The sequence below is a fragment of the Benincasa hispida genome, chromosome 11 (assembly GCF_009727055.1).
Source record: "Benincasa hispida cultivar B227 chromosome 11, ASM972705v1, whole genome shotgun sequence".
Lineage (NCBI taxonomy): Eukaryota > Viridiplantae > Streptophyta > Magnoliopsida > Cucurbitales > Cucurbitaceae > Benincasa > Benincasa hispida.
The window spans coordinates 11,892,822-11,911,352 of NC_052359.1; the positions used below are offsets into that span (position 1 = coordinate 11,892,822).

The 18,531-nt window shown below is 30.0% G+C and overlaps 1 protein-coding gene across 5 annotated transcripts; it reads left to right on the forward strand.

Moving 5' to 3' along the window:
- Window positions 1-9,692: 9,692 nt before the first annotated feature.
- LOC120090963 (heterogeneous nuclear ribonucleoprotein 1-like) lies at window positions 9,693-12,917 on the forward strand. Of its 5 annotated transcripts, XM_039048698.1 has the most exons (5): window positions 9,693-9,992; window positions 10,086-10,211; window positions 10,294-10,672; window positions 10,896-12,099; window positions 12,394-12,917. In XM_039048698.1, exons 3-5 carry the CDS (start codon window positions 10,451-10,453, stop codon window positions 12,405-12,407), a joined length of 1,440 nt encoding a protein of 479 aa, XP_038904626.1. In that variant the 5' UTR covers window positions 9,693-9,992; window positions 10,086-10,211; window positions 10,294-10,450; the 3' UTR covers window positions 12,408-12,917. The 5 variants fall into 5 exon arrangements, with proteins under 5 accessions (XP_038904626.1, XP_038904625.1, XP_038904627.1 ...); XM_039048697.1 differs by having other exon boundaries at window positions 9,693-10,211; XM_039048699.1 differs by having other exon boundaries at window positions 9,693-10,211; window positions 10,429-10,672.
- Window positions 12,918-18,531: the final 5,614 nt, after the last annotated feature.

Here is an 18,531-nt window from a genome sequence, read left to right on the forward strand (position 1 = left end):
GATTTTTAAAAAATTAATTTATACACATGCATATGATAACTAACTTATCATATAATATATATTAAACTATATGTTATATCAAATATAACATATAGCCTATAGTTTCAATTCTCTCTCACCAATAGCTTTTAATATAAATCATATTCACATTAAAATTAATTATATGAATCCAATTCACATAATTAATATTTGAATCATATTCAAATATTTATTTCCTCTCAAATAAACTTTATATTATAATGTATCAAATACATTATAGCAATTATATTATATATAATTAGATTAAATTAATTACATATAATTTATTCTCTAATCAATTTGAACAATTCAAATTAATCCAAAAATTGATTCTCATTAATTCCCATTGAGGTACAGAAGGGACCTCATAGACCTGTAGCTTGAAGCTCTAAAGGTATGTGAATAATTAATTAAACTTCTTTAATTAAATTATTCACTATCTGTTAACTGTCGAGCATTCCACTAAAGACCGATAGTTGCACTCTTCGCACTACAGATATATTTATGTGTCCATTAGATATAACCAGCCAATAGTACGATGACCCTTCACAAATTGTTCGTAAGTACAACTGGGTCAAAATTACCGTTTTGCCCATGTAGTTACATCTAACTCATTAAGTATCATTGATCCCTCTAACGAACAATAAATCGTCCAACTATGACCAAACTTCTTTCGAGCCAAGAGAGGGTATGGCACCACATTATTCAAGCCCTGGAATCAATCCTTAAGGGAACAATTTATCTACTTACCCCAACGTTGGGGAAGGAGTGAATTCCTTCATGTGTAGTTGTGTTCCTAGCTCCCCATTCAGAAGAATCCCCAAAATGGTAAGCTTATTGAGTCGGAGATCTGGCCACTCTCACCTATACAAATCAAAGAATCGCCTTCATAGGCAGAAGTTTACAAATCACTCAGGATTCAGGTCATGTCACCTATGGTCATCCTGGTGAAATGTAAGTCTCTATTATGAACGACATTATGTAATGAGACTAAACATTTCATGGTCCGGTCTTATACAAACTCCTTTATATAGAATACCCTCGCTCACATGTCTTCACATGAATGATCAGGATCAGATCACTTGTAGCACTTTACAACAATATTAACATCTACAAAGTGGGTCGCACTCGTAGTGTCACCAAGATAAGGTATCTAGCCTTATCCATCTATTACAGACCATTTAGGTTATCACTTAAACATGATTCCCCTGTATGTCTCAACATACATGTTTAAGATACAAGATAACCTTGGATGTTAGTTTATTGGTTTGTGGATTAATGCAACTACATTTTAAATAAAACATCACATATTTTATTAGATAAATAAAATGTTTGTACAATACAATTATAAACTATAGAACCCTACGAGATTTAGAGCATTAACCCCAACACATATATACCCTTCTTTGTTAGAATAAATTTATCGAACTCAAATATAAGCTTGGATCCATTTTTGTTAAGTAGAGTTCCTAATACTAGATTCCTTCGAACCTCTGGCACATGCCACACACCATTGAGGGTAAGTATCTTTCCAGAAGTCCAATTCAGTAGGATCTTCCCTTTATCTTCCACAAAGGCAGTTAAAGCATTTCCTATGTACAACATATCACTGTCATCTAGCTTCTCATATGTAACAAAAAATGACTTGTTCTTACAAATATGCCTAGTAGTACCAGTATCAATCCACCAAACTTCGATGTATGAAGACATCTTTACCTTAGAAATGACAACAACTAAATCGTCATTTTCAACAACGTTGGCCATACTATTGGAACTTTGTCCTTTCTTGTATTTGCACATTACAACGATTTGATCACTCTTACCACAAACCTAACAATTTCCTCAAATGTGATTGCTAGCATTATTTCTTGATCCATGATTCACAATTTTCTTTTTGAAATTTTGCTTATTAGGTTTCAGCAATATGAGTTTTGGCTTCAACTTCTAGTGGAATTTTATCTCCTTTCCTATTATCCTCTTCTATACGGAGTTTCATCGCAAGGTTCTCCATGAATAATTCATTTTGCTTGTGCTTGAGATATCATTTGAAATCCTTCTAGAAAAGAGGTAACTTCTCAATCAAAAAGACACTTGGAATGACTCACTAATGTCCAATCCTTCACTTTGCAAATCATTGATGATAATTTGTAATTCTTCCATTTGATTGACTACCAATTTGGTATCAACCATCTTATAATCTAAGAATTTTTCCATAAAGAACTTCTTAGTACCAACATCTTTCAAATTGTACTTTTTGTCTAACGCCTCCTACAATAGTTTTGTTGTATTGTAGGCATTACAATAGATATTATACAAAGTGTCCTCAAGACCACGAAGTATATAATTACGACACAGGAAGTTCAAATGCATCCATGCTTGCTTAGCAGCTTCCGTTTTAGGTGTTACAACTTCTGGTAGGGTAATTCGGCAATCTTTCTTCAAAAAATGAGCAAGATTTAACGTGGTGAGGTAGAAAATCATCTTCTGTTGCTATCTTTTAAAGTTGTCTCTTTTGAATTTCTCTGGTTTTTCAGCATGGGATTCGAAAATAAGCGATCCCATCATGGTAGAAGTGGAAGCATTGGTGGAAAAGTTTGTAGCCATCAGTTCAGATACTTGATTGTCTTCGAATTGTTGGAGGAAATGGTATATAAAAACTAAATACACTAGCAAACTTGTTATAACTCAACTAGAAACAGTAAACTCAATGTATAATATTCAAAATCAAACGTAGACCAGATGCTGTAACAAGACTTAGATATGGAAATTATCAAAGACTTGAGATAACCTCAAAACCTTTGTAGGCTCAAAATATAGTCGAGACACACTTCTGATATGCGTTATCCTGAAGACAATATTCACTCTTCATGGACTGCAAGCAGAACATAACAATCGTCTCAATAGGATGAAACGACTAACTTCGATAGAACTACAACCTCACACTACTCGGATCTAGTAGAACTCTTGGATACTTGCTCTAAACTCTCAAGGTTTGTGAAAACTGTACGGAAGCGTGATCGGATCCTAATTTTAATTTTTTCGTAGAAACGTAAAATTACATAGATGGAAACATTATGCATTCACAAATTTACAACATCTCTAAACAGAGATAAGAGAGGAAATTAGGGTTTACAAACACATACCCTTGAATTCACCTATTCTTCACGAATCCTCTTCAAAAGGTCGCGAACTCTCCTTTGCAATTGATCACCAATAACATAGCACTCCAAAAGCCAATTGGTTGGACGTCACCAGAATGGAAACCAGGGTATTCTCTTAAGGGTTGAGAATCACAAGAATTGTGGGCTTCGTGATAATTTTGGAAGGAAGAATTAAGAATTTTTAGAAGAATCCTTTTCATGCAAAGAGATTGATTGGGAAAGCAAAAAGTAACACAGGGAAGAAGACGATTAAACATAACTTCCCTTCATCCCACGATTTAATGGAGAGAAATAAGGGGGAGTGAGTTATAACTCCATCCTTAATTAAATTCAAATTTTAAATAAAATAAATTAAAACTAATTAATTTTAATTAATAATATAAAATCATATAATAACCACCTTACTATATAATATATATTATACTATATGTTATATCTAATATAACATATAACCTATAGTTTATATAATATCAAATATAATATAACATATATTTTGTAATTCTCTCATTAAACCTATAGTATTTAATATAAATCAAATTCATATTAAATTTAACCTATAGTTTTCATATGAATCTAATTCATATATTTAATATTTGAATCATATTCAAATATGTATTCCCCTCAAAAATAAACTTTATATTATAATGTAGCAAATACATTATATTAATTATATCACATATAATTAATTATATTAATTATATCATATGTAATTAATTTTCTCAATTAATTTGAACAATTCAAATTAACCTAAAAATAATTTGATTCTCAAAAATCCCAGTTGAGCTATCAAGGAGACCTTATGGACCTATATATTGAAGCTCCAATGTCAGTTAGATAATTAATTAAACTCTTTAATTAAATTATCCAACTTCCATTAACTGTATATTACTCCACTAAAGACTGACAGTTGCACTCTCCGCACTTCAGATATATTTCTGAGTCTAATGGATATAACCAATCAATGGTTCGTTCACCCTTCACAAATTGCTCGTAAGTACAATTGGGCCAAAATTACTATTTTGTCCCTATAGTTACATCTAACTCCTTAAGTACCATCGATCCCTCTAATGAATAATAAGTCATAGTTCCACTATGACCAATCCCCTCTCGGGTCCGGGGAGGGTGTGGTGTTACATTATTTAAGCCCCAGAATTAGCCTTTAAGGGAGCAATTTCTCTACTTTCTCTAACTTTAGAGAATGAGTGAATTCTTCTTGTGTAGTTGCGTTCCCAACTCCCAATCAGAAGAATCCCAAAATGGTAGACATATTGAGTCGACGACATTAGCCACTCTTACCCATGCAGTGTTGGGATCGAATCCAGAGCGAAAGCGTATGAACACCTTTCATTTCGTTAACCAATTTTTGAAGAAACAAAAAACAGTGTTCTAAAATAGAATGTAAAAGGATAAGTGCATTATAGGAATGCTTTAGATGACGAGAAATAAGAAGGAAGAACCATTCTTACCTTTGAAGATTCCTCGCTTTTTCGATGAACACAATCTCAAACAGGAACGTCTCTTCGAACAATATTGAACACGACCATAAGAATAACCTTGTTATTCTCTAGGATTTCAATAGAAGGATAGGTCGTATTCAACTATTGGAAGAAGGTGAAAAGGAGAGAATTCTTTAGAGAGAGTAGAAAGGATTTCTTTGGTGGCTAGGGTAAAAATTGCAAAATCAAATTTTGCTGTAAAAGGGCCATAAGGAAGATTTTATATGGAGATGGGTAAGTCCCTTCTCCAAGTCTCTCTTCTTCAATTCTTTTCCCAATTTACCCTTATACACAATTTATTAAATAACACTTATTTAATTAATTAGCACATTAATTAAATAACAATTTATATATTGAATCCAATTTAACATATACATTTAATTAACATAAATATCGTATGTTTATACGCAACACCTCTCTATTAATTAATTAATTCTTTGTGAATCTAATTCACTTAATTAAATATTTGAATCTCATTCAAATGTTTCTTTCCAACTTAATTAAATTATGAATCACATCCTTAATCATTTACATATTAATCATATTAATATACAATTTCTTCAAATTGATTTTAACAATTCAAATCATTCATCTTTAATATCCTTTAGTGAGCTAATAAAGGGACCTGATGAGACCTACAGATCAGAAGCTCCAATGATATGAGATTAATTGGCTAAACTCATTAATCAAATCAATCAATATTCGTTAACTGTGGGTAAACTCCACTAAAGACCCACAATTGCACTCTTCTCACTGCAGATATATTTTCGTGTCCACGGATATAGACCAATAATAGGAAGTTAGTCCTTTCATGAGTATTCGTAACACCAACTGGGTCAAATTATCATTTTACCCTTGGATTACCTCTGTATCCTTAAGTACCGATGCTTCTCTAATGAACAACCTAGTTATGGTCCCCTCAATAAATAGAAACCCTCTCAGGCCAATGAGAGGGTAGAGCCCTTTGTTCAAGTTCTGGAGATACCACTTAAGGAAACACTTATCTACTTACCCTGAAGTCGGGAAGGAGTGAACTTCATCTTGTATTATTATGTTCCCAGCTCCTCACTCAGTCTTGTCCCTAAAATGGTAGGCTTAATGAGTCTACGAAGTGGCCACGCTCACCATACAAATCAAAGGACAATCCCTCGTGAATAGGAGTTCATAATACACTCAGGATTAAGACTAAGTTGCTTAGGTCATCCAATTGAAATAGAAACCAAACTAGTTAACGATGTTACATCTAATGGTTACTATTTCACGGTCCGATTTTATGCAAACTCATTGCATAGGATATCCCCACTCATGTGTCACTTACACAAATATGTTGGATCATTGCATTTGTATCAAATACAAAATGGGTCATGTCCATAATGTCACTAGGATAAGGTACCCAACCTTATCCCTATACTATAGACCATTTTCTTGAACATTGATCCCTATATGTCTTCACATATATTCAAGACTCATAAAAAAACATTGAGTGTTAGTTTATTGGATTTAGGGTTATGAGACTAAATAGAATACAACACAACCAATGACATTTATTGAACTAACATCAATGACTCTTTATTGATGACGATCAATTGATAACATTTACTATCTACGAATTAGGACAACTTTGTCCATCTACTATAAATTGTTTAGGTTGTCTCTTAAATATGATTCACTTGTATGTCTCCACATATATGTTTAAGTTACAGAAGACGACCTTGGATCTTAGTTTATTGGTTTTGTGGGTTAATGATACTAAATGTCAAATAAAATACTACTTATTTTATTAAATAAATAAATTATTTGTACATTACAATTACAAACTACAAAACTCACGAGATTTAGGGCATCAACATCAATAAACTCAACTCAAGAACAAACTCAAGAAATGAGAGAATTCTTCAATTTGAAATCGGATGCTACAAATAAAAAAACAAGTTGCTATTTATAGGCTAGCAACTTAGTAGACCTCCAAAATCTAAAATAAAATCATATAAATACAAAAGTTGAAACATTTGTCAAATTTAACTCAATCGAGTTACTTGACAAAAATCAAATATAATTCATTCAAATTGAAGAAAGTACAAATTTAACTTTCATACATGTTAAATTTGTACATGAAACTTCATCTTAATTTGAAGTTTCAATCTAATTCAAAAGTTTATAAAGAATTAATTTAATCTACATAATTAAATCCAATTTTATGTTTCAATATTCATTTGTTTCACTTTCTTTCACTATATATATATCTAAAATCATTTTCGACCCGAAACTTTAATTTCTAAAGAAGCTGATGTTGAAAAAAAACCATAGAAAACACATATTTATTTTTTATCTCTTTCAAACTTTTTTAATTAATTTTTCGCATCATTTTACCTCAGATTGAATTGATGTAAGTTTTTTTTTCTTTAACCCACTTTCATAATTCTCACATGATTTCACCTCAAAATATTCCTATACTTTATATTATTTTGTAATTATTTTTATTTTTTAAAATTTCTACTCTTGCATTAACATTTACACTGACATTTAACATTTAAATGTTGTATTACTTCATAGAATTATGATTAAAAATAGTCAATTATAATTTAATTAAGTTACAATCAAAGTTTCATTAACTAATTATAACAATTTTCATCGAATTCCATCAATTTTCTTAATTTTTTCATTGATATCAATATTTCCATAATATCGAGACCTCGGTATTTTCATCGATTTTGATATTTTGAACCTTGATTGAAACAAATGAGAGAGATAAAATGGAAGAGGGAGATGATAAGATGCATAGATAAACAATTTTTGTTCGTATACAAATTGTAAAAATATATATTTTTAATTTTTTTTCAAAGTTAAGGATACTAATGAAACCTTTGAAAGCCTTAAGATATTTTTGGAATGAGGCACTAGCTAGAGTATTTTTATCCTCTTTGAAATGTTTAAGGATATTTTCAAAACTTCTAAAAATTTATAGGTATTTTTGAAATAAAATGCTAATGGCCAAACTAATGATAAAGAGTATTTTTTAACTTTTTTTTAATTCAAAATATTATTGAAACATTTGAAACATTGAAGGTATTATTGAAACAAAGTACCAAATTAAAAAATATTCTCTATAATTTAGCATTTTCTTTTTAATTATAAATTTTTAACTATTCTATCTACTCCTATTTATGAATAAATAAAAAAAATCAGTTGTAAGTTCTAGCTTTATCAAAATTCACTCCATAACATATACAATATGTATCTTGAAAATGTCAATTTTTTTTTTTGATAAATGTAACTTTTTCTAATGTGTTTTTACATCACATCTTAGTTTTAATTAAATAATGGTTTTTTTTTAAAAAAAAATTATTTAATTTAATTTATTATTATTTTTTAAATAAAATTTTGAAGTTGGGTGTAGAGGAAAGGAAAATATGAAGAATATCCAGATAAAGTGACTCATAAATTGGTGGGCTGGGCTTTATCTAACAAAGATACCATGGGCTATATCCATCAAGTTTTGTGGCTATGATTTTTAGCCCTTTGGGCCTTTTGCATTGTTAATTAATTTTTATTTATTTTAAAATTAAAAAAAAATATAATAAAAGGTTTTAAATTACAATATTTTTTGCCCACCCTAGCAATTTATTTATTGAAACAAACACATCAAACCCAAATATAAAAGTGCAATCAGAATGTAAGTTTATTGAACAAGTTGGATTCAATTTCTAAAAACAATAATTTATTTTATTCAATGTTTTCAATATATCCCAATTTTAAATTTAGAATTTTAAAGGCATAATTATATTTTTAAAAAATAAAAAAAAAATAGAAAAATATAGGATTTCATCTAAGAAACTCAATTATTTTTTGTTAAATTAAAATGTGTATTATATAATATATTTAAATTATATAATATTACAAAATAATAATTACACAAATTTTATAACATATAATATATTTAAATTATATAATATTACAAAAAAATAATTATATAAATTTTTTAACATAAGCCAAATTCATAAGTTAATTAATAATAGTCTATATTCAATCTAATATTTGATGAATAACTATAATTAATTTTATTGTTTATAAATATATTATCAAACACATTTTGAATGATTATTTATATTGAAAGTTTAATTTTGAATATTAAACCCAACACATTTCTAAAAATATAAAACAAATATATTTTTCTTTGAATCTTTTGTTTTCAAATTTATGTTTTCAATTACCTACTCAAGAGGTCTTTACCCATCAAATTTGTTATTATAGTTTGTGGGTTATAATATAATAGCCTATGTTTGGGTGTAATAGATTATTTTAGTGTGAGTTAACAAGAGGGGAGGGAACGAGTAGGAAATAGTAAATTAATTGTGGATTATAATAATTAGAAAAAAATTATTATAATTCGAAACCCAAAAACTATAATAATTCATTCCACTCAATTGAATTTGGGGCCTAAACTAGCCTTAATCTTCACAAAACTAAATAGATGTGAACTTAAAACTTACTGAAAAAAATTGAAATAAACTAATTCAGTGCATGAAGGCCATATTTTTATTTATTTAAAATTTTAAAATAAAGGATTGTATTAAAAAAATTAATAAATATATTATTTTATTTCATGAACTCAACTATAAATTATATGAAATTATAAAATAATAATTATATAAATTTTTAACATAAATTAGTTAGGTTGTTTATACATATATTATCAAATACGAGAATTTTATTTATTAATTTGTAACCAAACACATATAAAAATATGAAATAGAACTCTTTTTCAATTAAATCAATTCTTCTCAATTTTTTTCAGATGGTCTACTAAACATGTCTTTAATTTTCTCAAATTTAAAAAATAGTAATGAAATAAAAATTTGAAAATTGAAATAAAGAAATTCAACTCCTCCAACGTGAAGATTCTTAAATATTAATTTAAATTTTATTACAACAATATACATGGTTGTCACGGAAATATAAAAATAATTTAAAAAAAAGAAAAAAGAAAAAAATAAAAATCATCATCCTCTGTCATGTCTCTTGCCTCCTCCAAATATTCTTGCACCAGTGGATTTGTCAGTCTCTCTCTTTCTCTTTCTCTTTCTCTCTCACCTTCAACGTTTCATCTAAGAAATTCCATTTCTTTTGATTTATTTAAGGGAAGTGGCAATACCAAAGAAAGATAGAAAAGAAAAAAAAGAAAAAAAGGAGAGAGAAGAGGGGATGGGCACATCCTCTGTTTTCCTTACTACCTATTATTCCTCCTCTTCCTCTTCCTCCTCCTCTTCTCCTTTTCTTAGATCTTAGTTTTCAATCGCTCATTCCCTTTTCATCAATGGTGAAATCCCATCTCCGATTCCATTTTCTTTCTACTTTTTCTGGGATTCTTCCCTTGTTTTTTCCCCTTATTTTGCTCTTTCGATGATTGTAGGAGCTTGCTTCATCCTTTTGTTGATTGCAAAGCATCGGATGTTTCAGAATTGAATCTGGGTTTTCTTTTTTTTCTTTTTTTTGTTGGTTGAAGCGATTTGCCAGTTGGGTTCTGTCTGAATTTCCAGTTAAGGATCAACCCCTTTTGTTACTGCTTAGCTGAATCCACATTTTCCTTGAAATTAGATTGGATTGTTTTTGTATTGCAGATTTCGGATTTGGGATCGGGTCATATCATATGGTCCGAATTGAACTATTTTTGTTTTGAATTTTGATTTTGAATTGGGCATTTTGTGATGTGTAATAAATCGAAATTCATTGGATGATTGATTGTTTGGTAATAGAAAAAAAAATAAAAAATAAAAGATGGAATCAGATCTTGGCAAGCTCTTCATTGGCGGAATTTCGTGGGATACTGATGAAGAGCGTCTTAGGGAATATTTTGGCAACTATGGCGAAGTGGTCGAGGCTGTGATCATGAGGGATCGCACCACTGGTCGTGCTCGTGGCTTTGGTTTTGTTGTCTTTGCAGATCCTGCTGTTGCCGAGCGAGTCATTTTGGAGAAGCACGTCATCGATGGTCGAACTGTGAGAATTTCTTCCTTTTTTCTCTCTGATCATACATTTCAACATCTGATTTCTATTCTTGCTGACGTTTTTCTTAGATTGAATCTGATTCTCCCTAAATTTAGATGTGAATGTGTTCTCTGGATGCAATTTGTATGATTTGAGTAGCTGAATTCTCTTCTGGGATTATGCCAAATTGGTGTTGCTTGTTTTCTTGTTAAATGTAGTCACTTTCAATTTTCAGGTTGAAGCTAAAAAGGCTGTTCCAAAGGATGACCAGAATATGTTGAATAGAAATAGTGGTAGCATTCATGGTTCTCCTAGCTCGGGAAGAACGAAAAAGATTTTCGTTGGAGGTTTAGCTTCGACAGTCACCGAGGCGGACTTTCAGAAGTATTTTGATCAGTTTGGAACAATCACTGATGTTGTTGTTATGTATGATCACAGCACCCAAAGGCCAAGGGGTTTTGGCTTCATTACTTATGACTCAGAGGACTCCGTCGACCGTGTGCTGCATAAAACTTTTCATGAACTCAATGGAAAGATGGTTGAGGTTAAGAGAGCAATCCCAAAAGAGCTAACCCCAGGGCCCAACCGGAGCCCTCTTGTAGGATATAACTATGGTATGAGTAGGCCTAGTGGTTTTCTTAACAGCTATACTCAAGGCTATAATATGAGTCCTTTAGGAGGTTATGGAGTCCGGGCTGATGGTAGATTGAGTCCAATAATTAGCAGTCGAACCGGGGTTCCTCATTTTGGTACTGCTAATTATGGAGTGGGTGTGAATTTGGAGCAAGGGATGAGACAAGGCTATGGCAGGACTTTGAACATTATGAATAGTCAAGCACAGGAACAAATGTTGAATTCCTATTATAATGGCAATTCGAATAGGTACATTGCCCCGATTGGCTATAGCGGGGGTAATGGAAGAGGCGATTCTCCCTTAAGCTCGAGTACATGGAATGTCTGGGGAAATGGAAGTATGAGCACTGCCATGAACTCTTCCGGCCCCGGCACTTTCTCTGGCTCTGGAATGGGGAACTTCAGAGTGGCATATGGAAATAATGACGATAATTGGAGTTTGCCTGCTGTTGCTAATCATGTTGGAGGGAATGTTCCTGGCTATACTTGTGGAAACAATAATGGTTATGCAATTGGAGACAATGGCTTTGGGTTCAGAGGAGGCTATGGAAGAAATGGAGTAGTCTCGAATGTGGCAACACGAAAAGCATTTGTTGAAACAACCAATGGTTATGAGAGGTCATATAGGGACTTGTATCGTGATGAAGCGGTGCACGATGAATCGACCTGGCAGTCTGCTGCTCCTGAACTGGATGGTTCCGTGTCTTTTGGTTATGGTCTTGGTAACCTTGCTTCAGATGATCCAGCCAAAAGTTCTGAGAGTTTTCTTGCAAGTTATGATGTTTCAAGCAGACAATCAACTAGAGGTAAACACACTTTGCTTTATTTATAGCCTTTATTAAAAACACTCATTAACTTGCATACCATTCAGTTTTAGACTAAATACTCGCATTCTCGGTAACTAGGATGATCTTTGATTAACTTCGAAGAATAAGAAAGTGGTTTATGATTCTAGAATTGAGACGAGGATTGAATTGCAATGCTACAGACTCTGTTACATCCTATTCCGTGGTTGTTTAAGGACTAACAAGAAATGCTGCCTTGAAAACTCTGAATATACATTAAATTTGAACCTTTTGGTATCTTACTGTTGTGAACAGGAATTGCTGCGTAGAAAGATTGTTTGTTGTTTGGATTTTCCAACATGATTGGAGGAGTTTGAATATAATGCAATGAATCAAACACACGAAGAAGGGACACGGATTCGTGATTTTTATACCGCTTATTCAGTTGATGAGCTAAAAGAAAAAAAAGAAAAAAAAAAAAAAAAGGAACACTGATCTCATAACTTTTGACTTGGTTCCTCGATCAGAAGGCGATACATATCATATATATAGATTTTGAAAGAAGAAAGGTGACAACCGAAATCGAGCACTGTAATTTTTTCTTTTGCATTTACAGTTATTTTTTTGTTTTCGTTAACAAGACATAGGCTTGTTTCTTGGGATTTGATTGAGATGTAAAACCAGATTGGCAGATAGAGATACTCCAGAAGAGTGATATTTTCAATTATTTTTATCATGCATTCCATATCAAGTGAGGCATGGCAGTAGTAATATCATTAAATGAGAAAAACAGATGATTTGTTATTATTATTTTTTTCAATACCATATATCCTTTCTTATGCTGCTGTTGCTGGTGCTGTTAGATTGTTTATCAACCAATGAAAGATGAAAGATTTGATGTTGGTTGAATTGTGATTGTTCTTTCTTGGCCATTTTTGGACCAATGTGGTTGAGATGAAAGAAGTTAATTCAGTTGTTTGGTGTTTCTGCTTTTGCCATTTGTGTTCTTTGGGAGTGGGGGAATTCATATCAGATGATCTTTTATCTAATTTTTATGGCCATTTGATTCTCATCCTTGTAGATTAGGATATGCTTTGCTTTTGGCTTTTGCATCTCTTCCTTTGGAGTCTTCTCTACCTCTAAAGCATTTCTAAGAATTTAATGCTTGTGGTCCTTTCTCTTTCTCTCTCCTCTGTTACAAAAATATAACCAAAGATGCAATCTCTCACCCATTCCTTCACTCATCAAACATATACACCAATTTATGGATCAAATCACACCTTCTTCTTTCTTTCATTTTGGCCCTTATTGGGTCCAGACCAGGGTCCTTCCTCACATGTTTTATTTTTTTTTTATTTTATTTTTTTGGAATCAAATATCATTTTGAGACTTTGAAATTTGTTTCTTCAATTTCATACATGTAATTTCAGTAAATTTTAAACTTAGTTCCCAGTGTTGGTTTAATTATGGTTGATTTTTTAGGTTTCGTTTGATAACTATTTTGTTCTTTTGTTTTTGTTTATGAAAATTAGGTCTATTGACATTACTTCTACCTCCAAATTTCTTCTTTTATTATCTATTTTTTCATCAATGGTTTAAGAAATCAAACCAAATTTTGAGAACTAAAAAAAGTAGTTTTTTTTTTGGAATTTGGCTAAGAATTCAATCATTGTACTAATACACATTATTGTAAGAAATGTGGATAAAACCTAACGGGACTTTAAAAAACTTGTAGCATTTTTACTATAAATTTTGAAAATATATTAACATACTATATTGTTTTTATATGAAAATTATTATTATTATTATTATTATTTATCCAATTTCGATAAAAATTAATTGAGGGATTAAGTTTTAGGTTTATTGAAAGTATAGGGATCAAAATTGGAGATTAAAAATATAGGATTAAAATTAAACAAATTTCAAAGTGTACGGACCAAAATGTTAATTTAATCTTTTTTAAAACTTCTATTTATTAAAACATGTACTATTGACTTCGATGTTAGAAATTTAATTTGTTCCTCTACATTATTTACATTATTGTTAAACAAAATCCCTTTCTTTTCCATTTTTCTGTTATCATGTTCCAATTTTGGGTTTAAATACTGAAACTGCTCTTTTAATTACTATTATTATTGTTATTACTATTATTATTTATTTTTCAATTATTTTGTGTTAGTTCAAAATTTTGAGTAAGAAATTATTTTAGCTATTGACTTTTGTCTTTTTATTACTTATTTATAAAACAGGAAGTCAAATGGAATAGGTTTGTATTTATGCCAAATGGTTAATTGAAAATTAATGGAACGACTAAAAATATAATTTTATACAGTATTTAGAGACTAAAAAATATAAAGTTACCCACTTTGGTCAATAAGTTTTGAGTATAAATGTTACTCATTCTAAATTTTAGATTTTTAGTTTGAATTTAGTTTTTATTTGATCTTTAAATTTAAAAATATTGATTTTTTATAATTTTTTATATTTGAATTTTGAGTTTATTTTTTATTTGATTCCTAGATTTAAAGATTTGAAACTTATATTTATGGATTTTGATCTTGGACGTTAAGTTTCAATTAATTAATTTATTAAAATAATGCTGATGTAAAATTTTTTTAAAATCCATTTTAATAGTGACAAAAAATGAAGGAAAAAAATTTAAAAGTATAGTTAATTTCATTCTTTTATATTAAATTAATAGAAAATTAACACAAATAACTAGAAGTAAACATGAATAACAATTTATATCTAAGGTAAAAATGTAACAAGACCATAGATTATAAAGAAATTATTTTAAATGACACTTAAAATACTTATAAATTACATCGAAAATATTTATAAATAACATCGAAGTATCATAGTTTATATGTGATAGATCGTGATAGACTAGTTTAGATGTCTATCATGACATAGATAGATATAAATAATAGTCTATCGCAGTCTATCACGGTCTATAAATTTTACCATATTTGTAAATATTTTGGTTTGTTTCTATATTTGGAAATAGTCCCAGATTATATGGAAAATAAATTCAAAACTAGAGGGTAAAAGAATAACAATTTGAAATTCATTCACTAAATGAAAACCATACTCAAAATTCAATGACTAAAAATGTATTTTACCCAATAATATATTTCAAATTTGGTAACAAAGATGAAATAGTATCGTTTAAAAGTTTAATTTTAATAATATCATATAATTTAGCATAGTTCAATTGACATCGTAAAAAAAATATCATATAATTTAAATTACAATTTTTATGCTTCAATTTTAAAAGCTTCAATTACATCTTTAAACTCATGCCTAAAACATTTTTATATTATGAAACAGACCATTATACATATGAATTCTAATTGTCGGTAATTCTTTTATATATCTAATCGTTTTGTAATAAAAGACTAAGAGATCGTAGGTTCAATCTATAGTAGTCACCTATTTAAGATTTAATATTCCACAAAAATTTCCATGACACCTTTAGGATCAAGTGAGTTGTCTCGTATTTGTGCTAATTTGTTGATTGTACAAGATTTTTAAAATAACAGGTGTAGTGGGAGTAGATAAGAGATAAGAGATCGTAGTATTTTAAAATAAAAATATATATCATTTTTCAGATTTACTATTAATTATATAAGAATTTTATATTTTAAAATATATTAATTACATTATCTTTCATCAATAAATTTTTGAAATATTTAGTTCTTTTATTATTACATCATTTTCGAATTTTGACTTTGTATTTTTTCTTTATTAATCTTGGTTGATATCCGCTTAATGTAAAATATTTCAAATTATTTTTTCGTTTTAGAAGATTTCGTCGTTTTCTTTTATATTTGTAGTTGAAAATTGATTCATTCTCTATTGAGATCCCAATTATATATTGAATATACTGGTAGTATACTGAAATGTGTAAATATGCATAATATGTACCATGATTTATTTTTTGGTGTGTTTACAAATATACCGAAAAATGTAAATATTATTGCCTATATTGTTCAGTATATAAGACAATATATTATACCCATTTTCTTGTTCATGCAATTATCAAATATACTCTAGTTTGTTTCTATAAAATTTAAATATATAGTGTTATATATATCTAATATATTTTTTTCCTCCTTCGAAACTTCTTGTCATCTATTCTTACTTTTATTTATACGGATAATCATTTTTAGATTTTAAGAGAAACTTTTCTTATTTTTGGGAACTTCATAACAACAATGGTGTAATTATAACCTAGAAAGTCCAAAATATTTGTGTGTGCTGGGCCCATTTCATCATTTAAGGCCCATTTGGGTAGATTTGCAACCTTACACACACACACACACATATATATATATACCCAATTGTTTGAGTTTACTGTGATGGTTGTAATAAATTTGAGAAAAAGTAAGAGATGCTTGTTCTCTTGTTTTTTATTTCATAATGACTTAATTAAATTGTATGATTTAACCTATGAAGAAGAGATTTATAATAAAGGTTGTCTAAAGCAAGATCAAAGTCCATAGAGTACTAGGAAGAAATATAAGAGAACACATGTCCCAAAAAAGAAAAGTTAGCACCTCAAGGTTTGGGCTGACCAATTATATACCAATCAGGAAATAACCGAGTTATGCCTGATTTGATACCTTATAACCTCGAACACTGAAAATATCCCTAACATCATCGACGTTACACATAACTGAAGGCGAATGTTAGAGGAAGGACCTGTAAAGAGCTTCATTCAACGACCCCAAAAGAGACTCAGTCCCCTAACCTTACTTCTTGTATGTTTAGCTTAATTATACATTAATACACTCCCCATACTAACTTAAGTATAAGAGTACAATAAGCTCAACACCACATTGGTGCTAAGATCTCTTACACAAGTCAACTTGAAAAGCAAGACCAAAACGAAAGAAGCCGCGGGCGGAAGGTCAAGCTCATGAGGGGTCCGCAACGACAACAAGTTCACACGAGATGATCTGAATGACAAAAATCATAACTTGACATTGTAGGAACCACATGGAATAAATTTGTTTGAATAGTCGAAGTTATAAACAACACATGAATGATGAATGATGAATGAAACCTAAACATTAATGAAAAAGGGATAACAGCCATCCAAATCAGACCAACCAAACCGACCAACTGAGTTTGGGTTGGTTATGTCGGTTTTGTCAGACACCACATTTCTATCATGAGATTCTTCAACCAAATTGGCATTCTAATTCTACTCCATCCCCACTCACTACTCTTAAAATATATATACATATATAGTGTAAGGACAAAGGTTTGTTATACAAACCAAATTGTTCTCTTAGTGGAATTCGACGTGTCGATATTTTTATATATGAAATATCGACATATAAGGTGAATTAAAATTTTTCATATCGTAAAAAAATTCATAAAATATAAAATTTCATAATTTTTTCTAGAAACATCTATTGACATCGAGATTTCCATAAAATTGAGCTCTTGATATTTTCGTCGACATTGACGTTATAAATTTTAGTTTCTAGTGTGAAAGTACAAAATAATAATAATTATTAAAAAAAAAAAGAAAATTAGTTAGTAATCAAACAATTTTTTAATAGTTAGTTGTAAAATAACTTATCATAATTTAGTTGTAGTGACAACTATTGAAAATCATAACCTCGTATTTTATTTATGACTATTTTTTATTGGAATTAGAGTATTTTATCCATCAAAGTGAGCTTAACTCAACCGTAATTGATATGATCTTAAAATATTTTATCTAAATCAATCTTTCTAAAATCAATTTGAACCTTGGTTCATTATCAAAATATTTAGACCTTGTTCTTACACTTTGTTGTGCTTTTCCCATGAACATTACGATGGAGTGGAGAAAAATGAAAATAGTAATAAACATGGTTTTCACATTAGGGCTACGATAGACATGATTATCCCTAACGCGATCTTGTATAAAAAAAAATGGTGGTGCACTTTGACGTAAGTAAGAGGTTAGATTTCATTTATTTTTTAGATAGACAATTAATCATTAAAGGAGTTGAGAATGGGTTGTCTAAATCGATGCATTTTAAAAGAATGGACAAAATGGTATAGTTGAGAACCTAAGGTAATTCAGTCCCTTCCCCTACCAAGAGTTGATAAAAAGAACATTTACATCAATTATTTGAAAGCAAAAGTTAGACACTAATCACATGCCCACAGAGTGTCTCCATATTAGAATGTAATTGGATTCAAATTAGATTTCATCATATGAAATGAACAAAGACCTTGCTTTTCTCTTTTTGGGGTTTGGCCCCACCAACTTTTTCACCCTATGGCCATGTGCTTGTGGGACCCCTTTCCAATTATATGATTAGCTACATCATTACTTGAGCCCTCCTATAACTCTACTCATTCATTAGATATAGTATAATTAGAATAAAACATTCTACATAATCTTAGAGTAACGAGAATTTTATCAAATCATAGAGACTAATTATGAAG